Source organism: Manacus vitellinus, unplaced genomic scaffold (assembly GCF_001715985.3).
Source record: "Manacus vitellinus isolate BGI_N305 unplaced genomic scaffold, ASM171598v3 scaffold_26_pilon, whole genome shotgun sequence".
Taxonomy (NCBI): domain Eukaryota; kingdom Metazoa; phylum Chordata; class Aves; order Passeriformes; family Pipridae; genus Manacus; species Manacus vitellinus.
Window position 1 is genome coordinate 7,249,169 of NW_021939960.1, and position 15,070 is coordinate 7,264,238.

Sequence of the window (15,070 nt, forward strand, 5' to 3'; positions counted from 1 at the left end):
TTGCAAATGTTCAACCCAGAAGTGAAACTTATTCCTGCCTTTTTGAGGCTGGTGCTGGGATAATCGAGACTTTTTGTTGATTAGTGGAACTGAAATACAGGAACTTTCCAGGAGAGAACAGAAAGGGGTTGATGAATGTGTTTTTTTGTCTGGTTTAGGTCCTTCTACCGGCAAAGCACTCAGGGAATGTGGGACAGATTTATTCCCTGCAGTTGGCTGCCTGCAGGGCTGTCCCCAGCACTGCTCGTGTGTCCGGCAGTGAGTGGGACACGAGGTGACATTGCTTCTGCCAGCACTTCTGTGCAGAGACAGTGATGACCTCTGGGATGAGAAAACATCCCCAAACTGTGGCTGTGGAGAGCAGAAATTATTCACAGTGCCCCCAAATCCTCACCTTTAGTTGTGCTGCTTTAAGTAAGTGGCAGGAATTTTTTGCACTGATCTTTTTTTTCTTAAAATAAAGTGAGTGCTTATAAATTTTCCCGTACAAATAAGGGGATCTCTGGCCTCATTAACCTCCAAATCCTCTCTGAGCACACAGCTGGGGCAAGTGGAAAGTGGTGTGTCCCACACACACCCCTATTTTCCAGGCCCTGGAAACACTGACCACATGCTCCATGTGTTGCTGTCTCCAAATTCCTTCCCTGAGGGTAAGTAACAGGAGAGAGGCTCCCTGCCTGCCAGCAGGCTGGTGTCACCGTGGTCCCCTGAGTCCCAGGGTCCACAGCTCAACCTGGCTGGATGCTGGCACCAGTGATGGCAGAAATGGATAGGGAGGGACCATAGAGCCCTGGAGTGGGGGCTTGGGACCTGACAGGTGACCCGTGGAGAGGAAGCTCTGCAGGGAGGGTAGGAGACAGCTCCTCCAGCTGTGTGTCTTCCACCATTTCAAACAGGTGCATTTGTTATTTGTGATTTAAAGGGAGGAAAATGAATGTTGGAGAAGATGCTGAATAGTGATGGATTTGCCTCTGAATTTTTTGCTCTTCACTTTAGTTACAGTAAAGATCCACAACCTGAGGACAAACTGCATCCAGCCTGGATTAACCCCTGGTTTGCTGTGAGTGTGGTGAGGCCCTGGCACAGGTTGTCCAGAGAAGTTGTGGCTGCCCCAGCTCTGGAAGTGTCCAAGGCCAGGTTGGACAGGGCTTGGAGCAACCTGGGATAGTGGAAGGTGTCCCCACTGCTGCAACAAGATGAACTTTAAGGTCCCTTCTGGCCCAAACAATTCTGTGATTATATGATAATATTTAACTCATCTTTGCCATCAGGTGGAAGCTCAGGCCTTCAGGGCAAACAGAGCCTGCAATAAACCCAGATCAGTGCAGGCTGGAGGAGCCCACAGGCTTAATTTTCCGGACTTCAGATTCCATGTAACTCTGGTTAACATGAAAAGATAATACACAATCCAGTAGTTTTACCAGAGTTTGGCATCTCATTTGCCAGCAGAGCCTCGGGGAATTTGCAAGGCAATCAAAGGCAGTTTGGTGGCATTGCAAAAGGGCACAAATGAACTTTTAATTCAGGATTTTTTTAAAAAGAATGCCTGCTTCTTGCTGCTGTTTGGCACATGCATCTCCAAAGCCAGGGCAGGCTTTGTTTTTCTGGAGCTGATAGTCAGAATCCCAAACCCCCCCCCCGTAAAATGTTTGCTGTTTTTTATAAGCAATGACCTCATTAGCTGGAAAAATAAAGCAAGTGTTTCCCATGGCTAAAGGCTTTGGTTACACTGCAGTTGTTCCATATAACCTGATCTTCAATCAAAAAAAAAATAATCACAGGCAGAGCAGGGCGGTTAACAACTCCCTGTTATAACTTGCATATTTTTCCACTCATTCTTCCAGCAATTTAGAACTGATTTAAACCCCAGGAGATCATGGCTGGATCACTCACGTGTGTATTTATTTTTGCTTGAAACTGCTACAACGTTGACGTGTTTGAGGGGAAATAGACATTTGCCAGGAACCTTTAAATACCTGTCCATCAAAACGAATAGAAGTGAAATGTCACTGCAGACGGCAGTGGAGGAAACGGGTGCATGGTCTGGTTCTGCCAAAAGCAATAAGGCTGAAATGTGGAGCACAGAAATGACAGATGCCAATGATGCATTGCTAAAGGCCAACAAAGTGTGTTTAAGACCTGGTTTATTGAGATCAAGATGAGGGGGAGGCACTGTTTCCACCAGGGTCGTTGGATGCTGACCTGACATTTCTGACCAAACTGAGTAACAAGGAAATCCAGACCAGCAAAACAGGTGCAGGTGCTCGAGGTCTGTGGTCCAGGGCTGGCTGTCCTTAGCCAGCCAGCTTTGTCCTTGCTGCAGAGCTAATTCCTGAGCCTAACTGATCCTCTGCCACGATCAGGTCTGTAACTGCCTCTGCTTTCAGCCTGTTCAGGTGAACAAGTTAAAGCAAGACTATCCCAACCAGTCCCGAATGTAACTCCTTGGGAACTTCACTGTGAGATAAGAAGCAAACCTCTTCTTTGTAAACTGTTGACATACAAACTCCATTCAGTCTGCGGACCCCTCAGTGCCGTCAGTGATGCCCAGAGCTGCAGATCTCAGCTTGTGGTGCCTTAAGTGAGGACTGCAAAAAACTGGATTTTGATATGGTGAAATATAAATTTTACTTCTTCTTCCTGATATCTGCCCTCTTGTAGGTCCTGGTCATCATGCTGATTCACACTTGGTTCTTTTTTGCCTGCCTGCCTGTGCTGAGCCATGTCTGGGGACGAGTGGGCCAAGGTAAGGAGCCTGCCTGCCCTTGCCCCTAAGTTTCTTCTGTCCCCTGGGATAGCCCAGCCCTTGCCCAAGCCCTGGGCATTGGCAGTGGCACCACTGCAAGGGACATTCCCAAGGACATGCAGGATTTTGGGGGCTTGCTGTGCTCTGGTGTCTGCTGGTGAAGCTATTCCCACGCTTGAAGAGCAATGAGAGATCAAGGGGCCCATCTGGGGAGAGCACCTCGATCCCTCTCCACCCTGCAGAGCCTGTCCTCAGCACTGGCAGCAGTTCAACGTGCCACTCCCTCCCACCAGGGATGCATTTCAGCCTGTGCAAGCAATGAAGGGGCTTATGTGATCTGCAGATGGAGCTTGAGATACAGGAAGGAAAAGGGGGGTGCCTCTCTCAGTCACTGCCTCTCTCCTGGTGCTTTGGATGCCTATGGTGACATGTGATGCAACATCTGGATAAGAAAACACGAGTTGCCTTCCTCCTGCAACACATTTTGCTCAGGTAGTGCCACAAGTGACCAGAACATACCTATAGCACCTCACCACTGCCCTTCTGATGTGGAAGAACCACCTTCACATTATATTTGAACCCTGTGTGGAACTGGTGACCACAAATGTTTCTAGGGAGGTGATGGTGCTGCGGAGTTGGGACAGATGTGTCTCTGTGCTGTGTTATCTTCCAGACCAGGCTCTGCAGTTAAGCCTGGGCTTAACTCCCTGTCAGCTGGAGAGCAAGGTTACAGCATCAAATGGTGCACATCCAACACAGGGCAGGGAAACAGTGAAGCTTTCATGGCACTGGGGATCATTTGCATCCAGCACATAATGGCGCTTTAGAAGATGTTGTCCTTTCTGGTCTGCCTGGGGAAATTCTTGTATTTTAGCTTCTGGGCTCCTAGAGTGATGGCCAAGGAGCTGGACCACACTTGGCCAAAAGCAGACAGCTCCATGTTTAATCTAACTGTGAATTCCCCTCATTGTTCCATGATCTTTTACCATTTCTCTTAGGCACGATTCTGGGATTTGCTTTTTTCCCCTCACCCCTCTTTCCCAAGTTTTCTTTCTTCCCCTTCAGATTTGCCTGGGGTGAGATGTGAATCTGAGCTTTGTTTCCCCAAAATAGTTATCTGCTTGTTGGGCAGCCTGCAGGAAGCCTCTGTGAGGAAAGGTTAAGGCACAGATGTGGGGCTGAGACAAGCAAGTCCTCACTGCAGGCTCTCACTGCTTTCCTGGGCAGGAGTCCTGAGTAACAGTTTGGCAGCACTGAGTCGACTCTCCAGGTCACCCTAAGCTTTTTTTTTTATGAGTTATGGTAAAGAGGCTGGTAACAGCTGCAAATGATGTGGGAGGGCACTTGAGTGCAGATGCTTATAGTGTGTTCACTCACTGCAAATTAGGGCATCCTGCTGGAAAGGCAGCTCTGGGCACAGTGTCAGAAGGAGAGGAGAGAAATCTGCTGAGTTGCCATCTTACATCCAGCCGAGTGAAAAAGTTTCATTTGGTGGCATTTGTACGACAGGAATCATTGATTCAAAGAGTGACACGAGCTCAGACATCTAGCTGGGGTTTAACAGATAGCTGTGAAATCTAGAGATGATAAGGCAATGTGCTCTTTCTTTTTTTTGCCTCCTTGTCTGCTACTATTTTTTTCCTTGGGATTTGTCATTTGGTTTGCAGCTCCCTGCAGCAAACTGATACAAGCTGGTGCCTATGAGTTATGGTCCTGCCAGGAGCTGTTATTTACACTTTATCAGGCTTTCTTTCTTTCCTTTTTTTTTTTTTTTTTTTTTTTTTTTGCCTTCTTTCCAAACCCTGCTGGTCCTTGGAGCTGCTGCTGAAATGATCTCTCTGCAGAAGCATGGGATCCATCACCTTGGGAATTTCTGTATTTCTCAGCAGCCCAAGCCCCTTGAAGAGCCTCACTGAGCCCCCTTATCTGTTTCCTGCCCTCCCATTTCAGATGTTTGCACTGAACACACTTGCTGAAACAAAACACTTTGCAGGAAAGCTCCTGGGGGAGTCCTCCAAGGTGTGAGGGGTGCAGAGAAAGCTCCTACCTCTGTGGGGGGCTGTTTTTCCTGTTTTCAGAGGTATAAAATGAGGACTCGTTTGAGCACCTGAGAAACTCCTTTTTGCATGGGTGGAGGATACAGGTCTGCAGAGGTGCAGGGGAACTGCGGGAGCTGCTGTGCAGCCTCAGGGGATAGTGAGGACTTGGGTGGGACGGTGGAGGCTTCCTTTGCACTGCTGCTGTTCCCGGGTCCTTAGAGGAGACAGCACATGTGGTGTTTTGTGGGTGTATACACAGAGGGAGGAATTGCATCCATAACAGCATGGGCACGTCTCCTCCTCCCCAGGGTCAGGCCGGCTGAAGCTCACTGTCCTCTCGGAAGACAGGCTCCAGATGAAGTGGAAAGAGACTGAAGGGAACATCAGTGGCTACAAAGTTCGGGTAAAGCCCATGGCAGGTATGAGCTGAGACACTGGACATCAGCAGAGATCTGTGCATGAATGAGGGACTGACATCCACGGTTTTTTTTCTGGTGGAGAACAGGACCTAAGTAGGAGCATTATTTAGACCTTAAGGTGATAGAAAGAAGTCAGAGGGAATTGTCCATGGCTTGTTCTAGTTCCAAGTGTTGATTACCTACATCAAAACTTTTCTCTGGGCTGTACCTGTAGTACAGACAAGAAGTCTTTCTTCCATGGCCACCATGGGAGCAGCCCATAGTCCCTCTGCCACTCATTCACAAGAGAGAGATGAAATTCAGCTCTCTTCACCCTGGGGGAAAGGATTAGCCAGAAAGTGCTGTTCTTTGGGACTGTGTGATAAAAAAGATGAGGAAAGGTTCATTACCTGATTCTTCTGTGAGAGCTCCCAACTCTGCCACCACTTGCACAGACACGGGATGGGAAGTCTTTGACTCTGTGTGTGTGGGGAGGCTCATCCCCTGGCTCCCTACCCCTGCTCCATGATTCCAGATGCTGAAACTGGTGGTGTTGGAAGGACAGGACATCCCTCGGCAGGGAGCACTGGTTGGAGGCAACCTTAGTCCTGGTTGGCATCTGGTTTCCTGTTGCTGAGGCTTTCCCAGCGAGCTGGAGAAGGGAGCTGCCAGGCAGGATTGCGGCACAGCTCCTGTGATCATCCACCCGCTTTTAGCTCAGCCCCCACCTGTTTCCCAAGCTGGAGCAGGAGGTTTCTCATTCCTTCCCTGTTCCTCCCCACAGCCTCAGCTCAGCAGAGAACATCCTGGGAATGCAGAGCATCCTGGGAATGCAGGGAATCCCCACTGGCTCTCCCAGCACATGCCTGAGGCTTTCCCTCTTTGGCTGGGGAGTCTCCAGCCCTAGGCACAAGCACAGGGATGGTGGGGTCAGAAACACATCCATCTCCATAATTTAAAGCTTGTAGACTTCTCCCAATCAGAGGGGTTTAGGGAGCTGGTGTGACCCTCTCTGTTTTGTGTAGCAAAGAGCCTGTGGGGCAGCAATTGCTGCCTTGCTCCATCTGCTCACTGCCCTGCCAACACAGAAACACCCCAGTTCTTGAGTGGCCAAGGCATCACAGTCCCAGGGCAGGTTCCAACAGCATGGGACATCACTGTGGAGGGGTCTGGAGGCAGTGCCAGCCCCAGAAATGAGCTGTCTCCTGCAGAGAGCAGCTGCCCTTAGAGAGTTGGGGCAAAGATAGCACAGTGAGAGTGTCTGGGATAAGTAAGATGAGTCCCAAGTGCCAGAATGACCTCCAGAGACACCAAGTCACTTCCTCATTTTGTCACATATGACCTCAATCAGTTGGATGTTTTCATTAGTAGTAGCCAGTTTTTACCCTCTCAAGACCAGCTTTTCACTCAAATACTCCTTGGGAAGTTGGCCAGAGTTGCAGTAATACTGGATGGGAACTGGTTTTCCATTTTGGGCACATGTAAGGAATTTAAAAAAACCCCACCTAAATCTTCTCAACTATACAGAGAGAAAAAGAGTAAAAATCAGAGATCTTCAAAATTTAAGGAATAAATAAGAGTTGACTGCAGTCCCTAGGCAGAACATTCCCTGCATTTCAGCGATGCTTTCACTACTGTCAGCTTAAATTTAAGCTCCAACAGGCTCTCAACTGTGGCTTCATCCCACCTCAGGGGACTCAGAGCAAGAAGTCATGCTGAAAACCAAGACTCCCAAAGCCACAGTGGGAGGGCTGAGCCCTACCAAGGAATACACACTGCAGGTCTACGTGCTCAACAGCTCCCAGGAAGCCCTGTTTGCCAAGAGGAAATTTGTGAGTAAGTGGAGAGGGCTACATTTTACCATTCAGAGAGCTCCTGAGGCTCTTGGGGATTCCTCTGAGCTCATCCTCTGGCATACTCCCTGTAGACTGTATGGTAACCACAAAGCTCTTTTGGTTGGAAGGTTAGAAAGGGAGATGGTGAAGACCCAAGGGATGAGGGATGGACTGTGACTCACAGACCTGTCTAGATGGACACTTTCTCTGTTTTTGGTCTTTCCACAGTAGAGGAACTGAAAAATGCATCCCAGACCAGAAATAACAGAAGAAATGCAGGAGCTGCATCAGGAAAGAATCTCACCTCTTTGGGCAGCTCGGCAGCTGAGCACAGTGGGGTGGCAGAGGCCACTCCACCACCCCTGAACACTGTCTTGACACAGACAGGTGGGTGCTCTGACCATCCTGGAGTCACACTGGATTGATTTTGAGTCATGGCCTGTGCCCTGCTGCCATGGCTGGAGCATTAAGCTCAGATGTCCCTAAAACCAATCCCACCCTCTCCCTGCTTTACCTACTCCATTGGAGACATTAATTAGTGAGACATGCTAGCCCAGGCCCTTGTGTACAATTCTCAGCTACAGAAACACAGTAAACAACCCATAAATATTTGCCCCTCACACCAGCCAAACTAAAAAAGCACATCCTGGGGCTGACAGGTATCCAAATTCAGCAGATGCAGACATATCCTTCAGTTGGGAGTGGATCTTTTGAGAACAAGGTGCTGGGGCTAATGGTGCTGGTTTCCCTAGAGTCTGTGTCCCAAGGCTGGCTGCAAGTGCTCTACAAGAAGGATTTCCTCAACCTGCTATGGCTGAGGACTGTATATAACCACAGAGAGTCTCATGTATCTGGCAACAAGGTTTGCATGAACTCGAAAAGCAATTACACATGTTGATGGAAGAAAGATCCAGCAGGGCCTGTATCTAAAAAGACTTGCACTAGCTCAGGGTGCAAGTCACAGATTTCTGAGCTCTGTAGAGGCATTGGGTATGAGGTGCCATGGTATGTTTTCCCTGATTTAGATTTACATTCATCATTTTTCGTCACCAAAGATAATGGAAAGGGCAAACTTCTGATGTGATCCATTAGCAACTCATGAGCCCACACGCAGCCCTCTCAGAGAGGCAAGATTGAAGGTGGTCTTTATTTAGCTACCTATTTACATAAGCCTGTAGGACTTTTACCCTCTCTGAGCCCCCTGCACCTGTGTCAAATGTGGTTTAAATCAGTGGAAGAGTGGGGCAGTTGGTTGGGGATAACACAATTAAGGACAATGGGATTTTTCTCTCTGGAGCACAGCAAAGGACAGAGCTGAAAAGAAAAGGCAGAAGGGGATTCAGCCAAAGGGCTCAGGAGAAACCACAAGACACCAGCCCAGTGCGGAGGCCGGAGTGACAGAAGCAACATCAGGAACCCCAAAATCGCCCCCGCGCACTCCTGTGAACTCAGAGCGAGAGTCCCTGGGAAAGGAAAAACCCACAAAGGATTCATCGAGGCGAGGTGAGAAGGGTTTCAAACATGTCTTGCTCCTTCTTCCCTGCTGTTTTCCCAAACGCTCGTTGAATACAAGCTTTCTATCCCACTCTCTACCCACGAGATTTTGGAGAGTACAGTCCTGCTGATGGTGCTTCCAATTACTAGGTCATGCTTTGGGAGATGTCAGGGCTCACTGGAGAAACTGGAGTTCTGTATAACAACTTGAACTTTAAGGAAAGCAGGAGTTGGGCCAAAAATTCCTTCCAGATGATTTAATTTATTGACTTTTATTGATTTGGTATTATTCTCTCTTCATGTTGTCATCTCCCCCTGCTTCTGGCAGATTCATGTAAGCATTCGTATTCTTCAGCAGAGCATCCCCAGCCACAGACTTTTCCAAGCCTTCAGAAGGGGAGGAGCACATCAGGGATTTCCTTATCCAACCTTCCCCTCCTTCTGGACTTGTTCCTCATGTTTCACAGATAACTGATCCAGGATGATCCCCCAGATTCAGTTGAGACTGTGATGGCTTGCAGCTCTGTTGGAATGGGATGGGCCAGAGCATCTTCTTTTGGTCCCTTTAGACCAACAGGAATCCACATCTGTGAAATGAGACAGGAGAGGAACCTCTTTAGAGCCTGTTGAATCTTGATGGGGTCATCTCTTTCCCTCCACAAAAGATGGAAAATTCCCCATCCAAGAAATATTCAAGGAAGATGCATTCAATCAGCAACATGCCCTATCTTATCCCCCCTTAAGCTGCAGGCCTGGGGTGGGGAGAAAGGCAGGGCTGGAGTATCTCTGATGCCAGCAGGTTTTTACGGAGAGATTGGACTTAATATAAACCCACAAAATAATTATAGCCCACAGGGGATCTCGTGATGGAATGGAATTAAAAAATCTCCTGCAATTCTTGGAGACTTAGGCTAGATAAAAGGGAAGCACTGGGCTGGGGCTGAGATGGAATGGAGCTGACAGCTTGCAGAGAGCAGTGCCTGGGTTAGCACAGGCTTCCTGACAGCTTTAACCCATTCTTTGCAGAAGTGCAGCTGTGCACCATGCAATTCCTCGGTACTGAGATGGTTTATCCTTGGATCTGTGGCTTTCACAAGATGCTGAGATGTGTCAGACTGGCAGATGGTCCAATCCACCATCCAGACAAAGCCCTGCACAGCAGATTCACTCTTTCTCTTAAAACTGAAGCAGTTTTTCCTCCTTACAATTGCCTCCCTCAATATCGAACCTCTCTCCCCTCAGGTTCCCAGTTCCAGTGTGACACACCTGCAATGACTGATATTGTCCTGCTCGTGGATGGATCCTGGAGCATCGGCCGCAACAATTTCAAGCTCATTAAGGAGTTTCTGAGCAATTTGATTTCCCCATTCAGTATTGCCCAAGACAAGATAAGAGTAGGTAGGACACACTCCTGCTTCCTGACCTTAGGATCTCTGTGTTTGAAGGGGCCTTGGTCTCTTATTCCTGTGGTTATGTGCTCCTCTGAGGAGTTTTTTTCCTTTAGGACGGGGTCCTAAAGCTGCTCTTGAAAGCTTTTCCTATCTGGCAGCAAGCTCTGGCCTCTAGTGGTGGTCAAAAATAGCTGCACAGTGAACAGAAGTGATGACTTTGGGCAGCACCAGGTTGGGTGGTGATGCTGAGATACTTTTGGGATTTGCTGCCTACAACAGCTGCCACAACACTGGATACAGTGGCACTGCTGCTCTGGGGCTGCTGTGAATTCAGCTAGGAATGGTGCTGCTTCCAGCTCTGAGTGATGCTGACAGTCAGGATGTACATGAAACAGGACTGTGTAAATCCTTCTCACCCCTTGCAGCTGACTAGTTTGACCCCAATTAACTTTGAGACCTTAACAAACACTCCTGATTATCACAACAGGGGTAAGTACCCCTGTACTACGTGGGGTCTGAGGCACAGCTTTGCTGCCTGCACGACAAGGACTGTAGAATCATAGAATATCCTGAGTTGGAAGGGACACACAAGGATTATCAAGTCCAAGTCCTGACCCTGCAGAAGAATCCCAACATGTACATGAGAGCATTTTCCAACACTTCTTGAGCTCTGACAGGCTTAGTGCCATGACTACCTCCCTGGGGATCCTGATCCAGTGCCTGACCACCCTCTGGGTGAAGAACCTTTTCCTAATATCCAGCCTAAACCCATCCCCTGACGCAGCTCTGTGCCATTTCCTCAGAACCATGCAGAGAAACAGAGTTAGAAACCCAACCTGCTCACCCCCACTCCCTTTCATTACTTTGTGCCACCTCCCCTGTCCAGGCTGACATCCCCTCCCCAGAGTGGGGCTCCTGCAGCTCACCTTGGCTGCCACAGTGCTGACAGCCCTTGCCTTCCCCAGGGCTGTCCCAGTACAGCAGTGACCCCCGCACAGAGTGGGATCTGAGCACCTACTCCACGAGGGAACAGCTGCTGGAGGCCGTCAGGAATTTGCGGTACAAGGGCGGCAACACCTTCACAGGTAATTCCATCTCCCGGGTCTCTGCTGAGTGGTCTGTGCGGGGGAAGCTGTTCCCACGGGACCATGTGCTCTGTGGGGACCAAGGCCATTGTGGAGCAGAGAAAAGAGTAAAGGGGGGCTGCCTGGGAGGCTGTAGCACAATATCCAGCTCTGCTCCTCCCCAGGTCTGGCGCTGACCCACGTCCTGGAGCAGAATCTGAAACCAGACGCTGGTGCCCGGCTGGAGGCTGAGAAGCTGGTAATACTGCTGACTGATGGAAAATCCCAGGATGATGCCAACCTGGCTGCTCAGACCTTGAAGAACCTGGGCATAGAGATATTTGCCATTGGTAAGATCACAGCCATCAGTAAGGACGAAGTCAACCTGCTTTTGGTCATCTTCAAATTGAAGATGATGTTCCCTCAACTTTGATAGGAGCATCCTGAGGCTGTAAAACTAAGATAGTGGGTAAGAGCTAATTACATTTTGGCTAAGATGAAAATTAACTCATTTATTCAGCACAAGCAGTGTCTTCAAAGGGTATTTTTTTTTTGTTTAGAGAAAGCATTCACATGAGAGTTTTCATACCTCCAATCTAAAGACCTTTGGGAGCCCCAGGGACCTGTGCAATAAAAACAATATTCTCAACTGTGGAATTAGGCAAGAGAATATTGTATTGGGGATGGCAGAAGACCTCCAGTATAATTACTGCCTCTCACAACTTCCCACTTCTCTGAATAATAATGTTATCTGCTCTTCACTGTCCAGCAGCAATAACGAGATGCAAAATGGCCTTGAGCAACTCTGTCCTTGATGACTACACAAGTCTGCTAGAGACTAATACATGAGCAATAAAGTTACACAGAAAACTCTCCTAAAGAAGAAGGGCAAAGCTGTTAGGGTAAAGGTCTTGGACTTGAGAAATCAGGCTGGATCCTGGTCTGGCAATGTTACTGCTTGGACAATGTTAGGGAACCTCGAATGTAGCACTAGGAAGCAAAATGAGTTGTACTGTGAAGCTTGGTTTGCAGAGGGTTAATCTGGATGAGGAATAGAAGGAAATGGATGGAGGATGCTCTGTGATGGAGAAGTTCTGTTATATAAGCAGGCTCCTTTTTACTCATCCCTGACTCTTGAAATACAGTGTGATGCTCGGATGAACAACAGACTCTCTGTGGGGAGTGCTGGCACCTCATAAATATCAAATTGTTGTTTATTCATTCAGTGCTTTGCCCATTTATGCCCACTGCCTCTCAGATTGAAAAATATCTGCCTTCCTGGGAGCACAGCCTGCAAGTGATGAGGAGGCAGGAAAACAGAAGGAGGATTCACTAGGCCATCTCCAGACCCTAAAGACAATCTGAACTCATAGCATTGAAAGCTCTTCCCAGGCTGGACTGAGGTGGTTGCTGCAGGAAAGCCCAGGGCGACTCAGACACCACCCCTGCACTGGAATGACTGGGAGGCTCTGCTTGGAGAGAAGGGTGATGGTGAACCTATCTCTGGGGGGTCCATCTGCTCATCTCTGGGGGGTCTCTCAGCCTGGTTCTCTCGCTGGTTGCAGGGGTGAAGAACGCGGATGAGGCAGAGCTGAAGCAGGTGGCCTCGGAGCCGCTGGAGCTCACCGTGTACAACGTGCTGGACTTCCCACTGCTGAGCTCGCTGGTTGGCAAACTCACCCGGGTCCTGTGCACCAGGATCAAAGAGAAGAGCAACAAGGAAACCGCAGGTGAAGTGAAACCTCCTCAGTGAGCGCTGACCCTCCCTCTGCTCACCATCCACCTTCCTTTGCAGTCAGGGTTGACCCTTTCTCATACCTTTCCCTCCATGAGATCTACCACCCATCATCACCACCTGACTCTTCTCCTTCAGTGCTGATCTCCTTGCTCAGCCCTCTTGCTGCCACATCAATTTCTCTTGTGATTGTTTTCTTCTACAAGACCCTCCAGATGCAGTCCTTCCACCCTTACTCTGCTGCAGAACACCTGCTGCCTCTAACATTTCACAGAATTCATCACCTGGAGATACTTCCATTTTGATACTCTTGGTTTAGGAATCTGCTTTTGGCCAGTGAGCCAATGCAGGCAACGTCCATTCCTACCAGGGGTTTGGACAGCTCTTGGTGGATATAATCACCTAATGACAATAATTACCATTACAGGGAAAGGAGGGCTTCTTTTCCCTCTTCCGTTATTATATGGTGTGATAAACGTGTTTTAATCATCCCCTTTTCTGAGTTTCTTCCAACCAAGAGGAGGCAGAAAAAGCAAAAACACTAATGTGAGAATATATTAGGGAAAGTGTACAGAGTAAATGGGGAGATGGGATGAGGAGCTGACAAAACACCTAAACACTTCCTTCTTTTCTCCACAAGACTTTAAATGGTGGACCTCCAAGGCATTTTCAAATTAAAATCAAACAGCCTATTTCTTTCCTTTGCTGGCAAACAGCTTGTATGAAGAACCACTCCAGATGTTAGGTTAGATTCTCAGGAGAAATATCCTCTATGCATTTCCATCTCCTTCTGCCCTAAGATTGGCCTAAGGAGAATGGGAAAGTCTAACTTTCAAGCACACTTTTATTTTAATTGATTCATCCTCATTAATTTGTATTTGTTTGACGTAAGTACACGTTTTTCAAAGGTGACGATTAGGCCGAAGAAAAATGGGCTTCTCAAAAAAGAAACCAAAATAATTTTTGCTTGTTCATTTTGATAAATTTTTGTGATTGAGGGAAAGGTGGGTCATCTTTTGGATACATGCAAAAACGCAGGCTTGTGTTGAAAAAATATTCCCTGCACCCAGCAAAATACACAGCCTGTTCTCTACAGAGTATTTATGTTCTCTGTACACCCAGTTTTAAAATATTTATTTCAGAGCAGTTTGGAACAGCTTCTGTACTCTATAGGGAAGGAGGCTGTAAGTTGATTTGAAAAATGTCACTCATATTTATAAGCTGGAAAGTACGTTTGGCATGAGAAGTCTGACTATAAGAGAGAAGTCTGACTATAAGAAAGTAACTGTGTTTCTGATTCCTAGGCAGCACTGTGAAAGATTTCCCTGTGAACACAGGTCCCCAGCTGAGCCCAACTGACCTGAAAATATCAGCTGTGACCTCCAAGAGCATGAACTTGACCTGGAGTCCTCCTCTGAGACCACCAAAGAAATACCGGGTTGTGTATTATCCATCCAAGGGTGGTACCCCCAGAGAGGTGAGAGACCTTTCTCCAGACTGCCACGACTTCCAGATGGTGGCTGGGAATTTAGGTAGACTTGGATGGACAAAAAGAAGGTAGAGAATTCTTGTGGGACATCTGTTAATTAAATGCACACTGAGTGTAAATATGATGAGATAATAGGGTGACAAGACAGAAGAGGGAGCAGGATAAATATCAACTTGCTAGAAATAGTGTGAGCCTTGCTGACGCTGATTTTTCTCTTACACAGTGTTATCCCCTCCCTAAGGCATGTTTTGACTCAAAGAGGACACTCAAGTACAGAGAGCTGTCCGATGATGCTCATCTGTGATGGATATGACTCAGAAAGGCAAATCCAAATTGTTGATGGATTTCCACTGATTTCAGTGAGAGCATAGCTAGAATCTGTTGCTTGGTGTTTGCATAGATCCCAGGTGGGGAACAGGAATCCTTACTTCCTCTTGCCTCCCTATTTTGGGGAGATGCTAGCTTGCACAAAGTTCAGAGGGCAACAGAACTGCCACAGAGAAGCCACGCTTGCTAGGGATGGCCAGTTCAGCCACTCTGCTGCCAGAGAGCATCTGGCACCTCCCTGTGTTGACAGCCCTCCCCTGTGCTTCCAGGTGGTTTTGGATGGAGCAGTCTCCTCTCTGCGACTTTCCAACCTGACCTCTCACACCGAGTACCTGGTGTCGGTGCTCCCTGTTTACGACACAGTTGTTGGGGATGGGCTGAGAGGCGTCACCTCCACATGTAGGTCGTGAGTAGAGAGGATTATGCTGATGCATGGCTACGAAAGGTGAACAAAGCTCACTCTTAGACCACCTCAGGCTGGAGCCTGACGTTGTGTATTTCCCCCTTCCTCAAATTCAGTCTCTCTACAGCTCTCTGTCCATGGAGGTGTTC

At 48.1% G+C, this 15,070-nt stretch overlaps 1 protein-coding gene across 1 annotated transcript in view; it reads left to right on the plus strand.

Moving 5' to 3' along the window:
- The window catches only part of COL20A1 (collagen type XX alpha 1 chain), a 51,299-nt gene that overhangs the window by 591 nt on the left and 35,638 nt on the right, over positions 1 to 15,070 (plus strand). The window contains exons 2-12 of the mRNA XM_018073873.3: positions 2,662 to 2,746; positions 5,094 to 5,204; positions 6,876 to 7,019; positions 7,247 to 7,405; positions 8,321 to 8,521; positions 9,755 to 9,910; positions 10,869 to 10,988; positions 11,153 to 11,317; positions 12,533 to 12,697; positions 14,007 to 14,179; positions 14,788 to 14,917. Coding sequence (XP_017929362.2) covers positions 2,674 to 2,746; positions 5,094 to 5,204; positions 6,876 to 7,019; positions 7,247 to 7,405; positions 8,321 to 8,521; positions 9,755 to 9,910; positions 10,869 to 10,988; positions 11,153 to 11,317; positions 12,533 to 12,697; positions 14,007 to 14,179; positions 14,788 to 14,917 — 1,597 coding nt within the window. The 5' untranslated portion in view covers positions 2,662 to 2,673. The remainder of the gene's footprint in view (positions 1 to 2,661; positions 2,747 to 5,093; positions 5,205 to 6,875; positions 7,020 to 7,246; positions 7,406 to 8,320; positions 8,522 to 9,754; positions 9,911 to 10,868; positions 10,989 to 11,152; positions 11,318 to 12,532; positions 12,698 to 14,006; positions 14,180 to 14,787; positions 14,918 to 15,070) is intronic.